The 15,799-nt window shown below is 39.5% G+C and overlaps 1 protein-coding gene and 1 pseudogene across 1 annotated transcript; one reads left to right on the top strand and one right to left on the bottom strand.

The window, feature by feature from the left end:
- LOC134203434 (uncharacterized) overlaps positions 1–5,100 on the top strand; it is a 79,671-nt pseudogene extending 74,571 nt beyond the window's left edge.
- A 6,156-nt stretch (positions 5,101–11,256) lies between these two features.
- LOC134203435 (uncharacterized) lies at positions 11,257–12,365 on the bottom strand. The gene is made up of 2 exons (XM_062678309.1): positions 11,668–12,365; positions 11,257–11,610 (listed from the first exon to the last, which is right to left on the bottom strand). The coding sequence occupies exons 1-2, from the start codon at positions 12,344–12,346 to the stop codon at positions 11,381–11,383; spliced, it is 909 nt and encodes a 302-aa protein (XP_062534293.1). The 5' UTR covers positions 12,347–12,365; the 3' UTR covers positions 11,257–11,380.
- Positions 12,366–15,799: the final 3,434 nt, after the last annotated feature.

Below are 15,799 nucleotides of genomic sequence, written 5' to 3'. Positions count from 1 at the left end.
TTGCATAAACAACATTTGAACATGTTTATTAAATAGAATGTATATGACAACAATATTGTTGAAAACGTTTGCACAGCAACGTTTATACAAATTCAGATGAGCATCGAATGTAGTTGCCCCGATTGCAGTTTAAGAATCGTTGAATAATGAATTCTGAAACAATCCGCCTTCAATAGTCAATCCGTGCGCACATCCTTTGCCCATCACTGTGAAAACAGCAACAACAAACAGTTCCGGTCTGAAATTATGTTTTTTAGTATAATTTTATGATATTGATTTATACCATTCGTAGGATCTGGTACAGCTTTGAGTTTTGCGAATGTCGCTGCATTTTCCACTGTTTTGTGTTGTACTTGTAGCATCCTACACAACAACCGGTGTTTTTCACTAACCACTGATATGATATGTACCACTCTTTTCGAACTTTTAGAAAGATTTATCCATTTTCACAAAAAAATCAAAGCACAGTGACATCAGCACAGCCAGATACGACATAATTGATTTTGTCAACAATGATGAATCAACAGCAATTATGTTGTGTTGAACAACATTTGAAAGAACATCATACATTAATAACAGTTATCATACAGTAAACTTATTTCACAATTAATCAACATGTTTGGTTCAAAGGCTTTCAATCTAATATAAGACACATTACTTCATTGAATTGTACAACTTCGGCAGCGCTGTTGAATAACAAATTCTAACAAATGTTATTAGGCATCACATAAACATGTTATTCAATATCAACTTGATTACACAAAATATGATTTACTTTGGTGGAATAAAGTATATTTACAGTGAATAATACAACTGTACTTCACCCTGCCAGGGAAATTTTAGGGCAACATTTGTTAAACTTTTATTCGATGCTTTATTCAAATAACAACAAAACAGGGAACTAATGCGGTGATTTCAATCAGTATAACAATTATTAAACAACTTCTTAAACATGCTTTATTGTTCAACTACAATCGCTTCTATACAGCAATTGTTCAACAAGCTTGTTAATTTATGGCTCTGAATTGTTTCTTGGGTCGTCTATATATTCAGCTTTACGGTGATTTAGGTAGATGTAGACGAATGACTGGAATTATTACATTTTGTCTGTTACGCCAATTTTAAGACGTTGCTCTAGAAATCAAAATTACGAAATTGCTTTGGAAATACTGAAATAATATTTAGTTAACACTACAAGTACCGAGCCATGATTTGTAACTTAAAGTACCAAGTTCGCAGAAAACGTGGAACGGAAACTTTGAGCACCCAGATCTCAGCCGTTTTATAACTAAATCTCTTAATTTTTTTTCACAGAACAATCTGTGGGATGTCAAAAATTGACTACTGAAGACAGATTAAATTTTCATGTAACGGGCACTGAGAACCAGCCGGATAGTTCCGTTCCACGTTCCAAGCGAGTGCAGTGCGTGTTTTAGTCGTCGCGAAAATTATAAATTATCTGGTATTCGGTGGCTCATGTGCATGTATTGCGCTTTGCTCCGGTTGTAACGAGCGCGATCTTCAATAGTTTGCAGTAGTCATCGAGCAGTGCATGTTTTAGTCGTCGCGAAGTAGTTAAGATATCGAATCAGTCCTCGGGGAAATACGTTAGACACGCGTTGCTTTTCCGTTTTTGTATCATTATGAATATGGCGTCGTTCAAAAGAAATAATTAGTCGCTTACAATGCACAGTGTTTTATTTCGTCGTTTTCACGATCGAAATACAAAAACTCGAAAAGTGTTGATTTTTGATATAGGGTTTGTTCACAGAAGTTTCAAAATGTTTAGGAGCGCATCTTTCGATAAAAATAGTTTGATAATTAATTACCCTAAAAGTGAGTTGAAAAATTATTTTTTCACCAGAATGAGATAGACACATAGTGTCTTCCGCAAAGTTGTGGCAATTTGTAATACGAGCAACTTTGCTGAACATGCCGAGTCTCTATCTCTTATATATAACAAACTTAAGACGTTTTATGTAAAAACCCCTTTAAAATCACATTTTTCAACTCTTTCCAATGATTTTTCCCATTTTCCGTCTCTTCTAGGAAGTTGTTAAGCAAGCAAAATAACATGTTTTGCTGAACATTGGAACATTCCATCTCATATACAACAAAAGTTATCTTTAAATTATACATATTTTTAGAGGTATTTCCACTTATAATTACTCCCTTAATTGCAAAAAGTCGCAAATTTCTCCACGATATGCTGAAAGTCGCTCATTTCAGCTTTTCACTGAAATTGAAAACTTTTGTCGACAAGAGTCTTAATTGCTGTGTTAAAAACTTGTAAACCCACGAAAAATCATAATGTTTGAATAACTTTGGTTTTATAAGAGATGGAAAGTTACAATTTTCAGCAAAAACATGTATTTTTGCTGGTTTGACAATTTTGTAGAAGAGACGAACAATGTGAAAAATCATTGGAATTAGTTAAAGTTAGGATAATGATTTTAAAAGGATTTCCACATAAAACATGCCTGTGTTGAACTTAGTTCACAATCAAAAACACACTAATAATGTTTGAAAAAAAAACACGAAACATGTTAAGTTTATTATATCAAAAATATGGAAACTCGGCTTCATAGCCGCATTTGTTTTTAATAGCATTTGTTATAACATTTATTTGCCAGTTGTTTCCAAATTTAACTGGATACAAATTTAAATGAATACAAAATTTTGCTGTTTGTCATCGCTTTCACAATTTCACTATAATTGTTTTAGTATCTTCTGTAAGGAACTTCCTTCGACTTCTCGGCCAACCTTTGGCTTTTGATACAACTGGATCCTACGAACTCAATGATCAATGCCTCAGTTCCTCAATGCGTCCTTAAATTTACCTAGATAAGCAGATGTTTCAGCTGTTTAAATCAAATCGAAACGCTTCGACATGTGTGTTGTGTAAGTTTATTGTATTTTCGACATCACGCGAATACTTTTAGAAGTTTGAATTCCTTGAATTCTCTTTTATGATTTCTCAAATAAATATAAATTATATATTTCTTGTGATTTTTCTCTGAATTTGTAGAACAAACAAACTATAAAACTTATATAAATTATATATGACAAACAAACGTTTTATGTTCGTTATGAAACCTCAAAACATTCTTTAAGCTAGAACTAATTCTGATGATTTTTCACATTTTCCGTCTCTTCTACAAAGTTGTCAAACCAGCAAAAATACATGTTTTTGCTGAACATTGTAACTTTCCATTTCTTATAAAACCAAAGTTATTCAAACATTATGATTTTTCGTGGGTTCACAAGTTTTTAACACAGCAATAGAGAAGACTCTTGTCGACAAAAGTTTTCAATATCAGTGAAAAGCTGAAATCTCGCTTAGCTTTTCAAAAGGACCTAAGTAACATTTTTTCATGAATTAATTTGAATAGCGCAACCAACAGAAAAAAACATTAAAGCTTTTGATTGCAGTACTCAAATTATTTCATGAAAAAAATGTTACTTAGGTCCTTTTGAAAAGTTAAGCGAGAAATGAGCGACTTTCAGCATATCGTGGAGAAATTTGCGACTTTTTGCATTTAAGGGAGTAATTATAAGTGGAAATACCTCTAAAAATATGTATATAATTTAAAGTTAACTTTTGCTGTATATGAGATGGAATGTTCCAATGTTCAGCAGAAACATGTTATTTTGCTTGCTTAACAACTTGCTGGAAAAGACGGAAAATGGGAAAAATCATTGGAAAGAGTTAGAATGAAAAATGTGATTTTCAAGGGGTTTTTACATAAAACGTCTTAAGTTTGCTATATATAAGAGATAGAGACTCGGCATGTTCAGCAAAGTTGCTCGTATTACAATTTGCTATGTGCGGAAGAAACTATGTGTCTATCTCATTCTGGTGAAAAAATAATTTTCTCAATTCACTTTTTGGGTAATTAATTATCAAACTATTTTTATCGAAAGATGCGCTCCTAAATATCTTGAAACTTCTGTAAACAAACCTTATATCAAAAATCAACACTTTTCGAGTTTTTGTATTTCGATCGTGAAAACGACGAAATAAAACACTGTGCAATGGCGATTTTGTCACCCACACCAGTGAGAACCTAAACCCAAACTCCGCACCTCTATGATAAATTACGGACAGCCTCACTGGTGGCGGAATCATTAGCTGTCATTGAAAATGTGCAGAGCCTATCGTTAATGACGAAGTAGTGAGCATCGCGAGCACTCACACCTGTCGCTTATTTACAGCGGTTTGAGCCCGGTTGTCATTGACAGGAAGGGATGCCAACCTTTAAGATGCCGTATGTCAATCTTCGGGTTGACTTCGGAACACCTTTCGATTTTCTGAGGCCCGCCAAGCGACCGAAGAATAGAAATCGCTCTTTCGAGTAAGAACCGCCAACGAATTAAGAAGTGCGCGTCGAAATAAAGTTTTAAAAAAATAATTTGCTATAATATAACAGAGTGTGAATAGAAGTAAAAAGGAAAGTGTACTTCAAGACTGAGCGGAAATAAGATTAACAAAAAAAGGTCCGAATTAGGGCCTTTTCTTTCGGAAAGCTTTCTGGAGGACCAAAACCTGTTTCTCGCCCACAGTAAAGCCACCGGAACAGCCAGGACACGGAATCGGCCTCGGGAATCGTTAAGCCACGGTAACAGATAAGCCACGTGTAGCGATAGGCCAGCTTGAAAGCCATTCCGCTCACCATTTTGTAAAATCAGAGACTGAATAACACCCCACGCCATTGTATACCGATCACGCAAGCTCTAGGAGCGTCGACCACATTCGGTCAGGGCCGGAAAGCAGCACGTATCCCGTTCTCGAAAGCGACTCGAAGCGTTCCGTAGGGTATTCCATTAACCATCTGGCCATTCCATCATCTTTCCGGCCATTCCATCATTCGTCCGGCCATTCCATCATTCGTCCGGCCATTCCATCATCCGTACGGCCATTCCGTCATCCGCCCGGCCGTAGGAAGTGCCGCCTTAGTCACGCCGATCGCCCAGATTGGCCATTCCAGCATCCGCCCGGCCGTAGGAAGTACCGCAAAAGTCACGCCGATCGCTCAGATTGGCCATTCCATCATCCGCCCGGCCGTAGAAAGCTCCGCAAACCTCCCGCCGATCGCCTAGATAGGCCCTTCATCATCCATCCTCCGTCTGGCCGTAGAAAGCTGCACGAAAACCCCAACGAGCGTCCCGCTAGGTCATCCGTCATCCTCGTAACCACGCCGTAGTCAGCCGAAGCAAGATCCGCCGACTAACACCAGCGCCATCCGGGCGAGAAGTGTACCGAAACATCGCATGCAACATCGGAGGGCCCTCCACAGCATGATACCCTAGTTGGTTTTCCCGGAACAACCTTTTTGAGTTTCCAAATTAAGCCTTAAGAAATCCCCAGGGAAAAGTGTTTGTAATTTCGAAATGATCTTCTTAGGATTTCCAAGAAAATTCTTCTGAATTTCCACGGAAAATTCTTCCAAATTTTAACATTTTTAAAGGAAATTAGTAGGAATTACGGAAAATTATTTGTGTTGTTCGGAAATTCTACGGGAAATTGTTCAAAAGGGGAAGAATCATATGGCCGAAAATCATTCGTAAAATTGAACGTGAGGCCGAAATGATTAACAGGTCGAAAACGGTTTAACCGAAAATGTCATTTGGCCAAAAGCGTCATATGACTGAACTGGTAATTTGGCCGAAAAAGCAGTTTGCCTCAACAACTCGTTTTGTCGTCATGTAGTCGAACATGCCGTTTGGCAGAAATGTTCATTTGGTGTACGGCCGAAAATGTTACTTGCTGTGTGGATAATATTATTAAAAATGTCGACAACCAAAATGTCAAACAACATTTTCAGACAAATGGTCCTTTCTTATCAGTTACGACAGTGGTTTCTGTTTCTGCATAACAATTTTTCACCAAAGGACCAGTTCGGCCGAACGACATTTCCGGTAGTACAAATGTCCATTTCAGTCAAATGACATTTTCTACCGAACGGCATTTTAAGCCGAATGAACTATACAGACAAACGACTTTTTTTTTGCCCGAATGACCAGTAGTCCATTTCGGTCGAATGAGTTTCGATCTAATGGTTTGTTCGGCCAAATGACGGATACATGGCTTTACCCGTAGTTCGACTGAAAGGCCATTTGTTCGAAAGCCACTTAGTCGATTGTCATTTAGCCGAATTCAATATGGCTGAATTGGACGTTTGACCGAAACCGTTACTGGGTCGTAAATAGTTTGGCTGAAAATGAAATTTGGCTGAAAGCGACATACTGCCGAAAATTCCATTGCCAAACAGGTCATGTGGCCAAAAAGGCTGACCCGTTTGACCTGTTCGGACAAATGACTTTTTCAGCAAAATAATCAGTTTAGGCAAACAACACTTTCGGCCGTATGTCCAAAATTTCAAACGAAATTTTTTAGAATTTGCACAAGAAGTGATTCGATTTTTTTTTTATTTTATCACAAACGCCCGAATGACACTCGCCTGTATTCCATTCGCCCGAATGCCACAGTCGCTCGAAAAGACCATTCGCCCAAATGGACCACTCGCACGAATAGACCATTCGCCCGAATAGGTCATATATACATATGTATACCTCCAGATTCTATAACAATATGTTATTTCTCATAATCATATTAAAAGAAAAAATATGCCAATCACCTGGAATATATGAACGTACCAGTTTTAGTAAAGTGGGTCTCTAGTGGTCTTTTTATGCTTTGATTTGCGACCATTCACATGAGTCCACTACGTTATGCATAATTACGTTAGGCATAATGGACGTTACGCATTACGGACGTTAGGGATAATGTACGTTAGCCATAATGGTCGTTTGGCATAATTCCGCCTTCATGTCATGGGCTGTTCTTTAGGTCATTTATGTATAACGTCCATTATGCCTAACGGGTACATCCCATTTACATAATACTTGCTTACATACAAAATACGTTTCTCTGGGCGAGATTTTCGAACCTCTTTGGATGCCTTTGTTATATCTTCACATAAAAAGTGCTAAGGTAACAAACTTTTTATAGGCAAGTTGAAGTCTGTTATCCTTTCCGTATGCCGGCTGTAATCCCAATCGCTAATGTTTTCTAAAAACAAAACTTTGGTTGAGGAGAAAAAAACATCCTTAAAACTTGAATTTGGGAAGACACGTTCCTCAGTATTAATCTCAGCCATTTTAAAATTCAATAGTATATACTCTGGATCTAACGTATACTGATAAATTTAGAGCAATGGTCTATTCGGGCGTTTGCTCTATTCGGGCGAATGGAATTCGGGCGTTTATGATTCGGACGTTTGTGATAGAACTTTTTTTTCGTGGGATAATCTTCGGAATTTACTCGAAAAATTTCCCGAAATGTACACTTAAATTCTCCACACTGCCAAAAATCCTTACATTTGTATTGGCGAAAATCCATTAATTTAACTTATGATGTTTATTACACCCTATATTTTTTACACGGGTGGTATTCATTAATTTCTCGCTTAACCCGAACCTTCACATCTTTTTATATATCACCTGTTTTTTTTTTAAATTTTTTGTGATTTTTTTTTTCACTCATAGTTTCATGGACGCTAAAGGTCTTAATCGACTAAACCCATCCGTGTAAAAAAAAAACTGTGTGTAGTACACACATAACCACTCTTCACGCAAAGTACAAATAGAATCTATAATCAAATAAAATTAGAGACCACACATCTAATATTCAGTTATTGAATTTATGCGTGGATTCATCTATATACATAAAAATGAATTTCTGTCTGTCTGAACCTTATAGACTCGAAAACTACTGAACCGATCGGCGTGAAAATTTGTATGCAGAGGTTTTTGGGGCCGGGGAAGGTTCTTAAGATGGTTCGAGACCCCTCCCCGCTTTGGAAAGAGGGGCTCCCATACAAATGAAACACCAATTTCTTCATAACTCGAGAAATAATCAAGCAAATGGAACTAAATCTGATATGTGATATATGAGGTTTTGGAATGGAAGATATACTTCTGTGGTGGTTCGAAACTCATCCCTTTCTGTAAAGGGGGCTCCCATACAAATGAAAAAGAAATTTCTGCATAACTCGAGCACTAATCAGAGCATAAATCAATTTGAGGCGAAAGGAAGTTCGTCAGGTCTGCTAGTACTAAATATATTTGAGACCCCAAATTGCAAATATATTCAGTATGAAAAATTTTCTCAGTGGAATTTCCATGGAGAATTCTTCCAATATTTTAAGGAAATTTAATTGAAATCCCGAATATTTGCCTAATTCGGTAAAAAAAAAATCTGTGGATTTCAGCGGAAAATTCTTCGGCTTAACTTTTACGGAAAGTTTTTAAAATTTCAACGGGAAATGGAATTTGGAAGAAATAACATTCACGAAAATTTTCATAAATTGTGTTTTTTCTTGGCACGGTGGCACACGCCTCTAACTGTGACGTACAAAGAGGTCAGACAAAAACACAGAGATATAACCATTTCCGTGAAAACGGTTCCGGGAACATGATGAAATGATAACAGATTGGAATAATGCAAATATGGGTATAACTTCATAGCTCTACACCCAAAATACAAATCCGACAATTATTGTATAAAATCTTGGCATATACAATTCGATAAGCTTTTTATGCAAATGTTGTATCAAAATAATACAAATCTGTAAGATTTCCATACACAATTGTATTAAAATCTTCCGGAATCGTGTATGCCAAATTATTATACAGTTTATGTAAGGTTCTTATGCAGAACTGTATTAAAATCTGCCATCCGCTGGTTAGGTGTACGAGACGATGATTACAGGAACATGTCCAGGTTGATAGTTTCCACTGCCACCCTTATAGCAGGTTTCAGGGACCTTCGAGGAAGAATTGGTTTTGGAACCATCTGGTACCATTGGTATCAAGTTTCATGTTTTTTTTTCAAGATGATGAATATAGAACTAAATTAAAGATACATTTTGAGGGCTCAGGGTGTATGGCCAATACCGGACCGTTTTCACGGAAATGCCCATATTTCTGCGCATATCTGATGGATTTTCGATCTGCAGCCAGCATTGCATTGGTCTACATATTAGCTCTAGTGTCTAGGGAAAGCATAAAACACGATGAAAGTAAACATCACATAAAATGACAAGCAGAAACAGAAGCAAAAAAAAAGCATTTTCAACATACCCTCGGTAAACCCGGAACATCTCCGGTGGTCAATGGCCATCCTGAGATTTTGCATGGGGACAGAATACTAGAAGAGTTTCAGCGTTTGGTGCACCCAGTTTTATTAAAATCGGATTATTTTACGCAAAGTATAGCTGATTTAAATTCCGACAAAATTTTGCCTATCTCAACCTTTTTGTCTAACCCCTGTATGTTATTTCCTATTGAAAATTAGTTGGATAGGACTATGAACATAGAAGTTATGGTCAAAGTTAGGGCCGCATTTAACCGGGCGTCAGGGTCGACGATTTGAGGGGGGCTATATAGTACCCAAATATTTAATGCCGATCGGTTTTAATGCATATAACAGCTTTCCAAGTATTTTTTTATTTTACAAATCGACATGTGTCTTAGTGGCTTGTGCCTTGCTACATTAAATGATCATCATCATCATATTTAAACTTCAATCACATTCATTCGACTTATAGATATTTATCACTAAGCTCGGTGCAAAATAAATCCACTGGAAGCTGAACTAAACAGTTTCACTCTATTTGGCGATTAGATTTCTTGGTTCGTCGCATTTTGGCACAGAACGATCGCTCACCGTGATCGAATCATCAACCGTGATGCCTGCCAATCATACTTTCTGCGATTCAGTACATCACCCTCGAAAGACACCAACAAATACCAACCAACAGAAATGCGGAAAAGCAAAGCTTCCAAGAAAATTATCATCGGGAAGTCAGCAAGCCAGGGCAGTCGGCTGCGAAAACAACAAAAACCTAACGATGAATGGGTCTCTATCTACCAACAGTAGGTAGTGGTGCGGTAAGCCATCACCGAGTGATGACTCATTCCTAACCCGGGTCCATATGGATGGCACCCTGCTTGGATTGATGGCGTATACCATTATGTGCAGCCTAGCATGCAACACACATCTCACCCACCAGTGCACGACTATGTCACGTCAATTCGACGCTATGTGTTATTACCTCTGGATGGAGCTGGCGTTGATTAAAATCATCTTGGAAGGAAGTCAGTCCGCCTAAAAGTTACGCGAAGAATTGCATTGTCAAGTGTGTATTTGAATACTTGTAAAAGGAAATGGATTTTATTGAAATAATATACAGCTAAACAATTTGAGTAATTTGATGGTGGATGAAAAATTTCTCGAATTGGTAGGTACGAGGATTTGAACTTCCTGTCTCAAGCTGGCATTTAGATCATTTGATTCGACTACAGCCGGATGCTGTATAGGACTGTGAGAGAGACACGAAATGATTGGTTGAATTTTGCGCAAGCGTGTTTCTAGGCGGGTGAATTGACCTTTTCCATAGAGTGACTTCTCGGGCAGAAATACCAAACCTCTTCCTAAAAGGAAACACGATTTACGGCTTTTGGTGTGTAAACATTGTTTCTTTTAATTTGATCACTTCCAAACCATGACTTGTAACTCATCTTGGGAGAGAAGACATTTACAATCGATAACATTTGTTTTGTTATATTACAGAAATGTTTTGGAAAGCAAGTAGTTTAGAGCTACCATCTTGAATCGGTACCACTTATATTCATTGGCACCGCGTGTTATGTTCGACGCTCTATTCACGCTTTCAACTAACCGTTTACAACCCTCTTATGTCACACAATTAAGCTAACGGGCGCCCATTACTTCATTACCGAATTCCTCTGCTCAGCCCGGAAATGCACGCATATTTGCTAGCCAGGTATTTGTCTCGACTGATAGAGCGCTTGTTTGTCTGATAGTCATTCGTTACTGTCGCTTTCTTTCACACTCTTCGTATAGACACGACGTAGGTTCATAGTCCATACGCTGCAATTGATTCACCCGTCCATTCCATTCAAGCTAGTCGAATTAGCGTTTCTCGTAACGAGAAATTACAGCTACGTTGGGTCGAAGTAAAACCTCTGCTCTTTAGTGCATGTTCTATGTGAGCAATCAAAATGCTCCGCTACAGGGTTGATTGATCCCAGCCATTATTGCATTGGAGACAACGATCCGTCGAGAAGATGAACAAAACAACGAATTTTGCATTTCCGGATGACAAGACCGATTGGCGTGACTGACAAGAGTGACAGGGAGCGTTGTATTCGTTCTTTTCTCGAGAAAACAAAAGCACCAAAAGGGTTTCCTATTCGTTTTAATTTATTGGTGTCTACGGGTAAAGAATGTACAGAATGGTTGATGATTTCATGGATGACAGTAAGTGCAATCTATTAGAAAGGTAACTGAACTCTACTCGGTAGATGTTTCCATGCTTTCGATACCGTCGTTTTCTAGCTCATTAGCAAACCATACGCTGACCGGTGCCAAGTTAACGTTCAGGAACGATTCGTAGTCCCCGGGTTGGCAAAAGCTTCCAGGAATGGATGTTTGTATTTTGTTGGATATACCTAGCAGGGTCCACCCTCCAGGGCCTTTGATGTAGAGGGGAGTGCCACGACCCGTTGAATGATACTTGGTATCTATGAAGAAAGCAATCAATAATCTGCATAACAAACTGTTGACTTAATCGACTGTACCTTTGGTTTTAAGTTTGATGTTGCTGTCGCTAACCGCTCGCGCCTTAACTGCTAATGACGGTCCATAGCACACAACTTCCTTTTCAAGTTGCAGTTTAACGATCTCGAATCCGCCCAACCGATGCCGATGGCTCTGTTGCAAAACGTAAACCGACTCTCCGTAAATCTTGTCAAAATCTTCCTGTCCGTCCGTCATGCAGATCGGCATACCCTCCCATTCGTCGTACACTTTCAACCGGATCAAAGCCAAATCCAGCTCCTCGTTCAGCACTACGTTCTCCACATGGAACCTCCGGGATCGCTCGGTGTTCTGCTGCAACGCCACCAATCCCACATGAACGATCATTCCCTTCAGTTCGAGCACTTTTCCTCCACCGCTCTTTAAACAGTTGGCCGCGGTCAGCACCCATCCTTCCCGATCGACTAGCGCCCCCTCGCAAACTTTGTCCGGCGGGTTAAGTTTCGAACCTTTCCACCAGTACACTCCCACATGCCAAGGCCACTCGCCCGGTTCTATTTGCTCCCCGTCCACGACGGATTCATTTTTCGTCTGCCGAATTCCACACACGCACTGACCGTCGACCATTCGCAGCCATAGTCCACCGCAACACACCAGAACCGTAAGGAGGAGAATTGTGAAGCCCGATATCCGACAGAACACGCCAAGCATGTTGGACATCTATGACTACGGTTGCGAAACTGAGGACGTCGCGCATGACGGAGCTAGCTTTTATAGAATCGCGAAACCTAGTAGCATCCTCATCTTCGAATTACCCGGCGGATGATTTGAAACAATTTGCGCCAATTGGAATCGGTAGACTTCTGTTTTTGAATGAAACGCGTTTTGGTCAGCCGAGTATCATAAGCAAGCGGGACCGAACGGATGCTAAACTACTACGGTTGTAGGATCGTTTCGAAAGACATTGGGCCAATTGCAGATACGCAGTGTAGGGCGGCTAAAATTAGTTTCTTTCAATTGAGGATGTGCTTGAATCCCGTCCATCAGGGAGTTTGGTGTATGAGCTGCACGATTCGCAAATTGCAATTGTCTTAATGAAGCGGGGAAAATAGTGACGAACCGAGTATGCGCGCTGAAAGTATGTCGTGATTCCGACGACCTTTCAAAGCAAAGTCTACAACCATAAATCATTTTGAATGATACTCAGTTATAAAATTCTATTCATTCAGTTTGCCACTTCGTTTCCTTAACGCATATTATCGCGCAAAGGCTCGGTTCGATTATGCGAAATTTTTGAAAATGTATCTAGTGTTGAGTTATGTACAACATATTTGAAACATTTGAAACTGCATATATCAATTTTACACAAAACATCAAAAAACTGTTTTTGAACAAATTGGCACCGACCATACGTACCGTATTTAACGGGACAGTTCCGTTATTTAGACCTTATTGTAATGTCCCGTCGTAATCTAAAAAAAAAATTATTTTCCAACGAGCTCCAAAGTATTAAACAAACAAATTAAAATTTTTAGGCAGAAGTCTAAAATGAAATAAATAGAAAATATTTTTTTGTGTCTTTCTTAGAGAGATTTACATCCCACGGCTGACTCATCTCTCAACAAAGAAAGTGAACGAAACACATTAAAAAATGTGAGATGTTGTGTTATTAGTGTTGCTTTTAGTTTTCATTGATCGACTTTTCAATTTGATATTTTTTTACGTAGGACTACGTCTGTCTTTTCTATATTGGGGAACACTTTGCGATTGCAAAAATCGAATACCGTCACGAAAATATGATAGACTTTGAACGTTAATATCTCAGCCATTTTTCGATGGATTTCCAATATTTTTGGACCGTTCGATCAAGGATGAATCAACACTTTATTGTATTGTTCTTAAGCAGCGGTTCTCATAATAGGGTACATGTACCCCTGGGGGTACTTTTGCTGGCCCCAGGGCCATAATGGCGGATGTATCACAATTATTATTCAATATTATTGATAAAGCTTTGACAATTGGGTATTTTTTTGTTTCAAAACTTTGTCTTGTACATAATATGTATGGCGATCAGTAAATTGAAGCCAATTGAATCCTGCCGTTCACAACCAACACAGTGTATGAAGGGCTGCGGGATAAAAGTCCAACAGAATAAAACGTCGAATGAATAAATTTTGAACATCTTCTACTCGATCGAAACAAAATAATGAATGATATGTTAAGAATATGGTTCTGAACTAAAATCTAGAGTCTGAAGGTTCTGAAGTCACCATTTGAAGGCATGAAGGCTTTTTCTTTTTCAAAAAAGTCAGTTGCTCGTGCAACAACGAGGATTGTAAGCCTCCTTCTACGTTTCTCAAAAGCCTTCTTGCAAACAGCTCAGAAACCTCCTTTCAAAAGGCTCGTAACTCTCCTTTTCAGAGGCATGGGCACCTCTTTTCAAGTGGCTCGGACCCCTCCTTTCAAGCGGCTCGGAATCCTCCTCTCAAGAGGCCCGGAAGCCACGTTTCAAGAGGCTCGGAAGCATCCTTTCAAGAGACCCGGAAGCCTCCTTTCAAGAGGCCCGGAAGCCTCATTTCAAGGGGCCAGAAACCTCCTTCCAAGAGGCCCGGAAGCCATCTTTCAAGAAACCCGGGAGCCACCTTTCAAGAGGCCGGAAGTCTCTTTTCAAGAGGCTTGGAAGCCTCCTTTCAAGAGGCCCGGAAGCATCCTTTCAAGAGGCCCGGAAGCGTCTTTTCAAGAGGCCCGGAAGCCTCCTTTCAAGAGGCCCGGAAGCCACCTTTCAAGTCCTTTCAAGAGACCCGGAAGCCTCCTTTCAAGAGGTCTGGAAACCTCCTTTCAAGAGGCCCGGAAGCCATCTTTAAAGAGGCCCGGAAGCCTTTTTTAAAGAGGGCCGGAAGCCTCCTTCCAAGATGCCCGGAAGTCTACTTTCAAGAGGCCCGGAGGTCTCCTTTCAAGAAGCCCGGCAGCATCCTTTCAAGAGGCCCGGAAGCGTCCATTCGAGAGGCCCGGAAGCCTCCTTTCAAGAGACCCAGAAGCATCATTTCAAGAGGCTCGGAAGCCTCCTTTCAAGAGGCCCGGAAGCCTCCTTTCAAGAGACCCAGAAGCATAAATTCAAGAGGCTCGGAAGCCTCATTTCAAGAGGCTCGGAAGCCTCCTTTCAAGAGGCCCATAAGACAAAAGAATGCTGTAGGAAGCTGTTAGCCTCCTTCTACGTTTCTCGGAAGCCTCTTTTCGCGCAGCTCCTAAGCTTTTTTAAAAATGCGTCCTTTCAAGTGGTTCGGAACCTTCCTTTCTACAAGGAAATGTATCAACTAAGTTTGTTTTGGGAAGTTTCACGGAATAATGAAAATCTGAGTCAAATTCATGGAAAGCCATATATTCTGTTAGTTTTTAGGTCTATTTTCCATATTTCATATAAGTTACGTTTATTTTTATTAACAGACAAAAATAGGGGCCACCTGAATTAATGCAAAAGCTTCAATGGGTACCTCTTAAGAAAAAGGTTGAGAACCGCTGTTCTAAAATACAAATTTTCAACTATTAATTAGTGAAAATTGGATAACAGTTTACAAATAGTAAAACAACCAATCCCGTGCATGATCGCAAGCACAGACATCAAAATCAAGCAGCTTCCAAGTTTAGATCTCATCCTCAGTTCAAACTAGATTTCACGTAGTGCGGAAGCAGCGGAACGGACACAGCAGCACGAAGGTGCTGGTAGCATTTTCAACAGAAAACCATGCCATTTATGGTGGTGGTCATTCAACCTCAACCAAACGTCATTCAACCAGCGTTGGCGATACTGAAAGTTTATTCCAAATGGTGGCGTCATAGCGAAAAGTTTTCGAGTAGTCGTCGGACAATAACAGCACAAGGTGAAATTTAAACGCATGGTTCCGACAAGTTCCGACAAGTTGGTTATTAGAAAAGCGCAATGGGAAAAAGAAATAAGTTCTTCCCAGGACCAGCGTTTTCTGGACAGAACGGGTTGATTGCAAAAAAGAACGGCGTGGTAGCTTAGTTGCTGTTAGTGATTCCACCCATTCGAACAAATTTATTGCATCATCTCCCTCCGACGAGCGCTCGTGATTCGGCTACCGAAGGGCAACTTTCTGTCGTCGTCAAACGATTAAGCTTTTCACTTTGAAGAAAATCAATTTCAGATCAACC

The sequence above is a fragment of the Armigeres subalbatus genome, unplaced genomic scaffold (assembly GCF_024139115.2).
Source record: "Armigeres subalbatus isolate Guangzhou_Male unplaced genomic scaffold, GZ_Asu_2 Contig1854, whole genome shotgun sequence".
In the NCBI taxonomy this organism is placed as follows: Eukaryota; Metazoa; Arthropoda; class Insecta; order Diptera; family Culicidae; genus Armigeres; species Armigeres subalbatus.
Note: the sequence above shows the minus strand (reverse complement) of the source record. Positions and strands in the feature narration are given on the sequence as shown.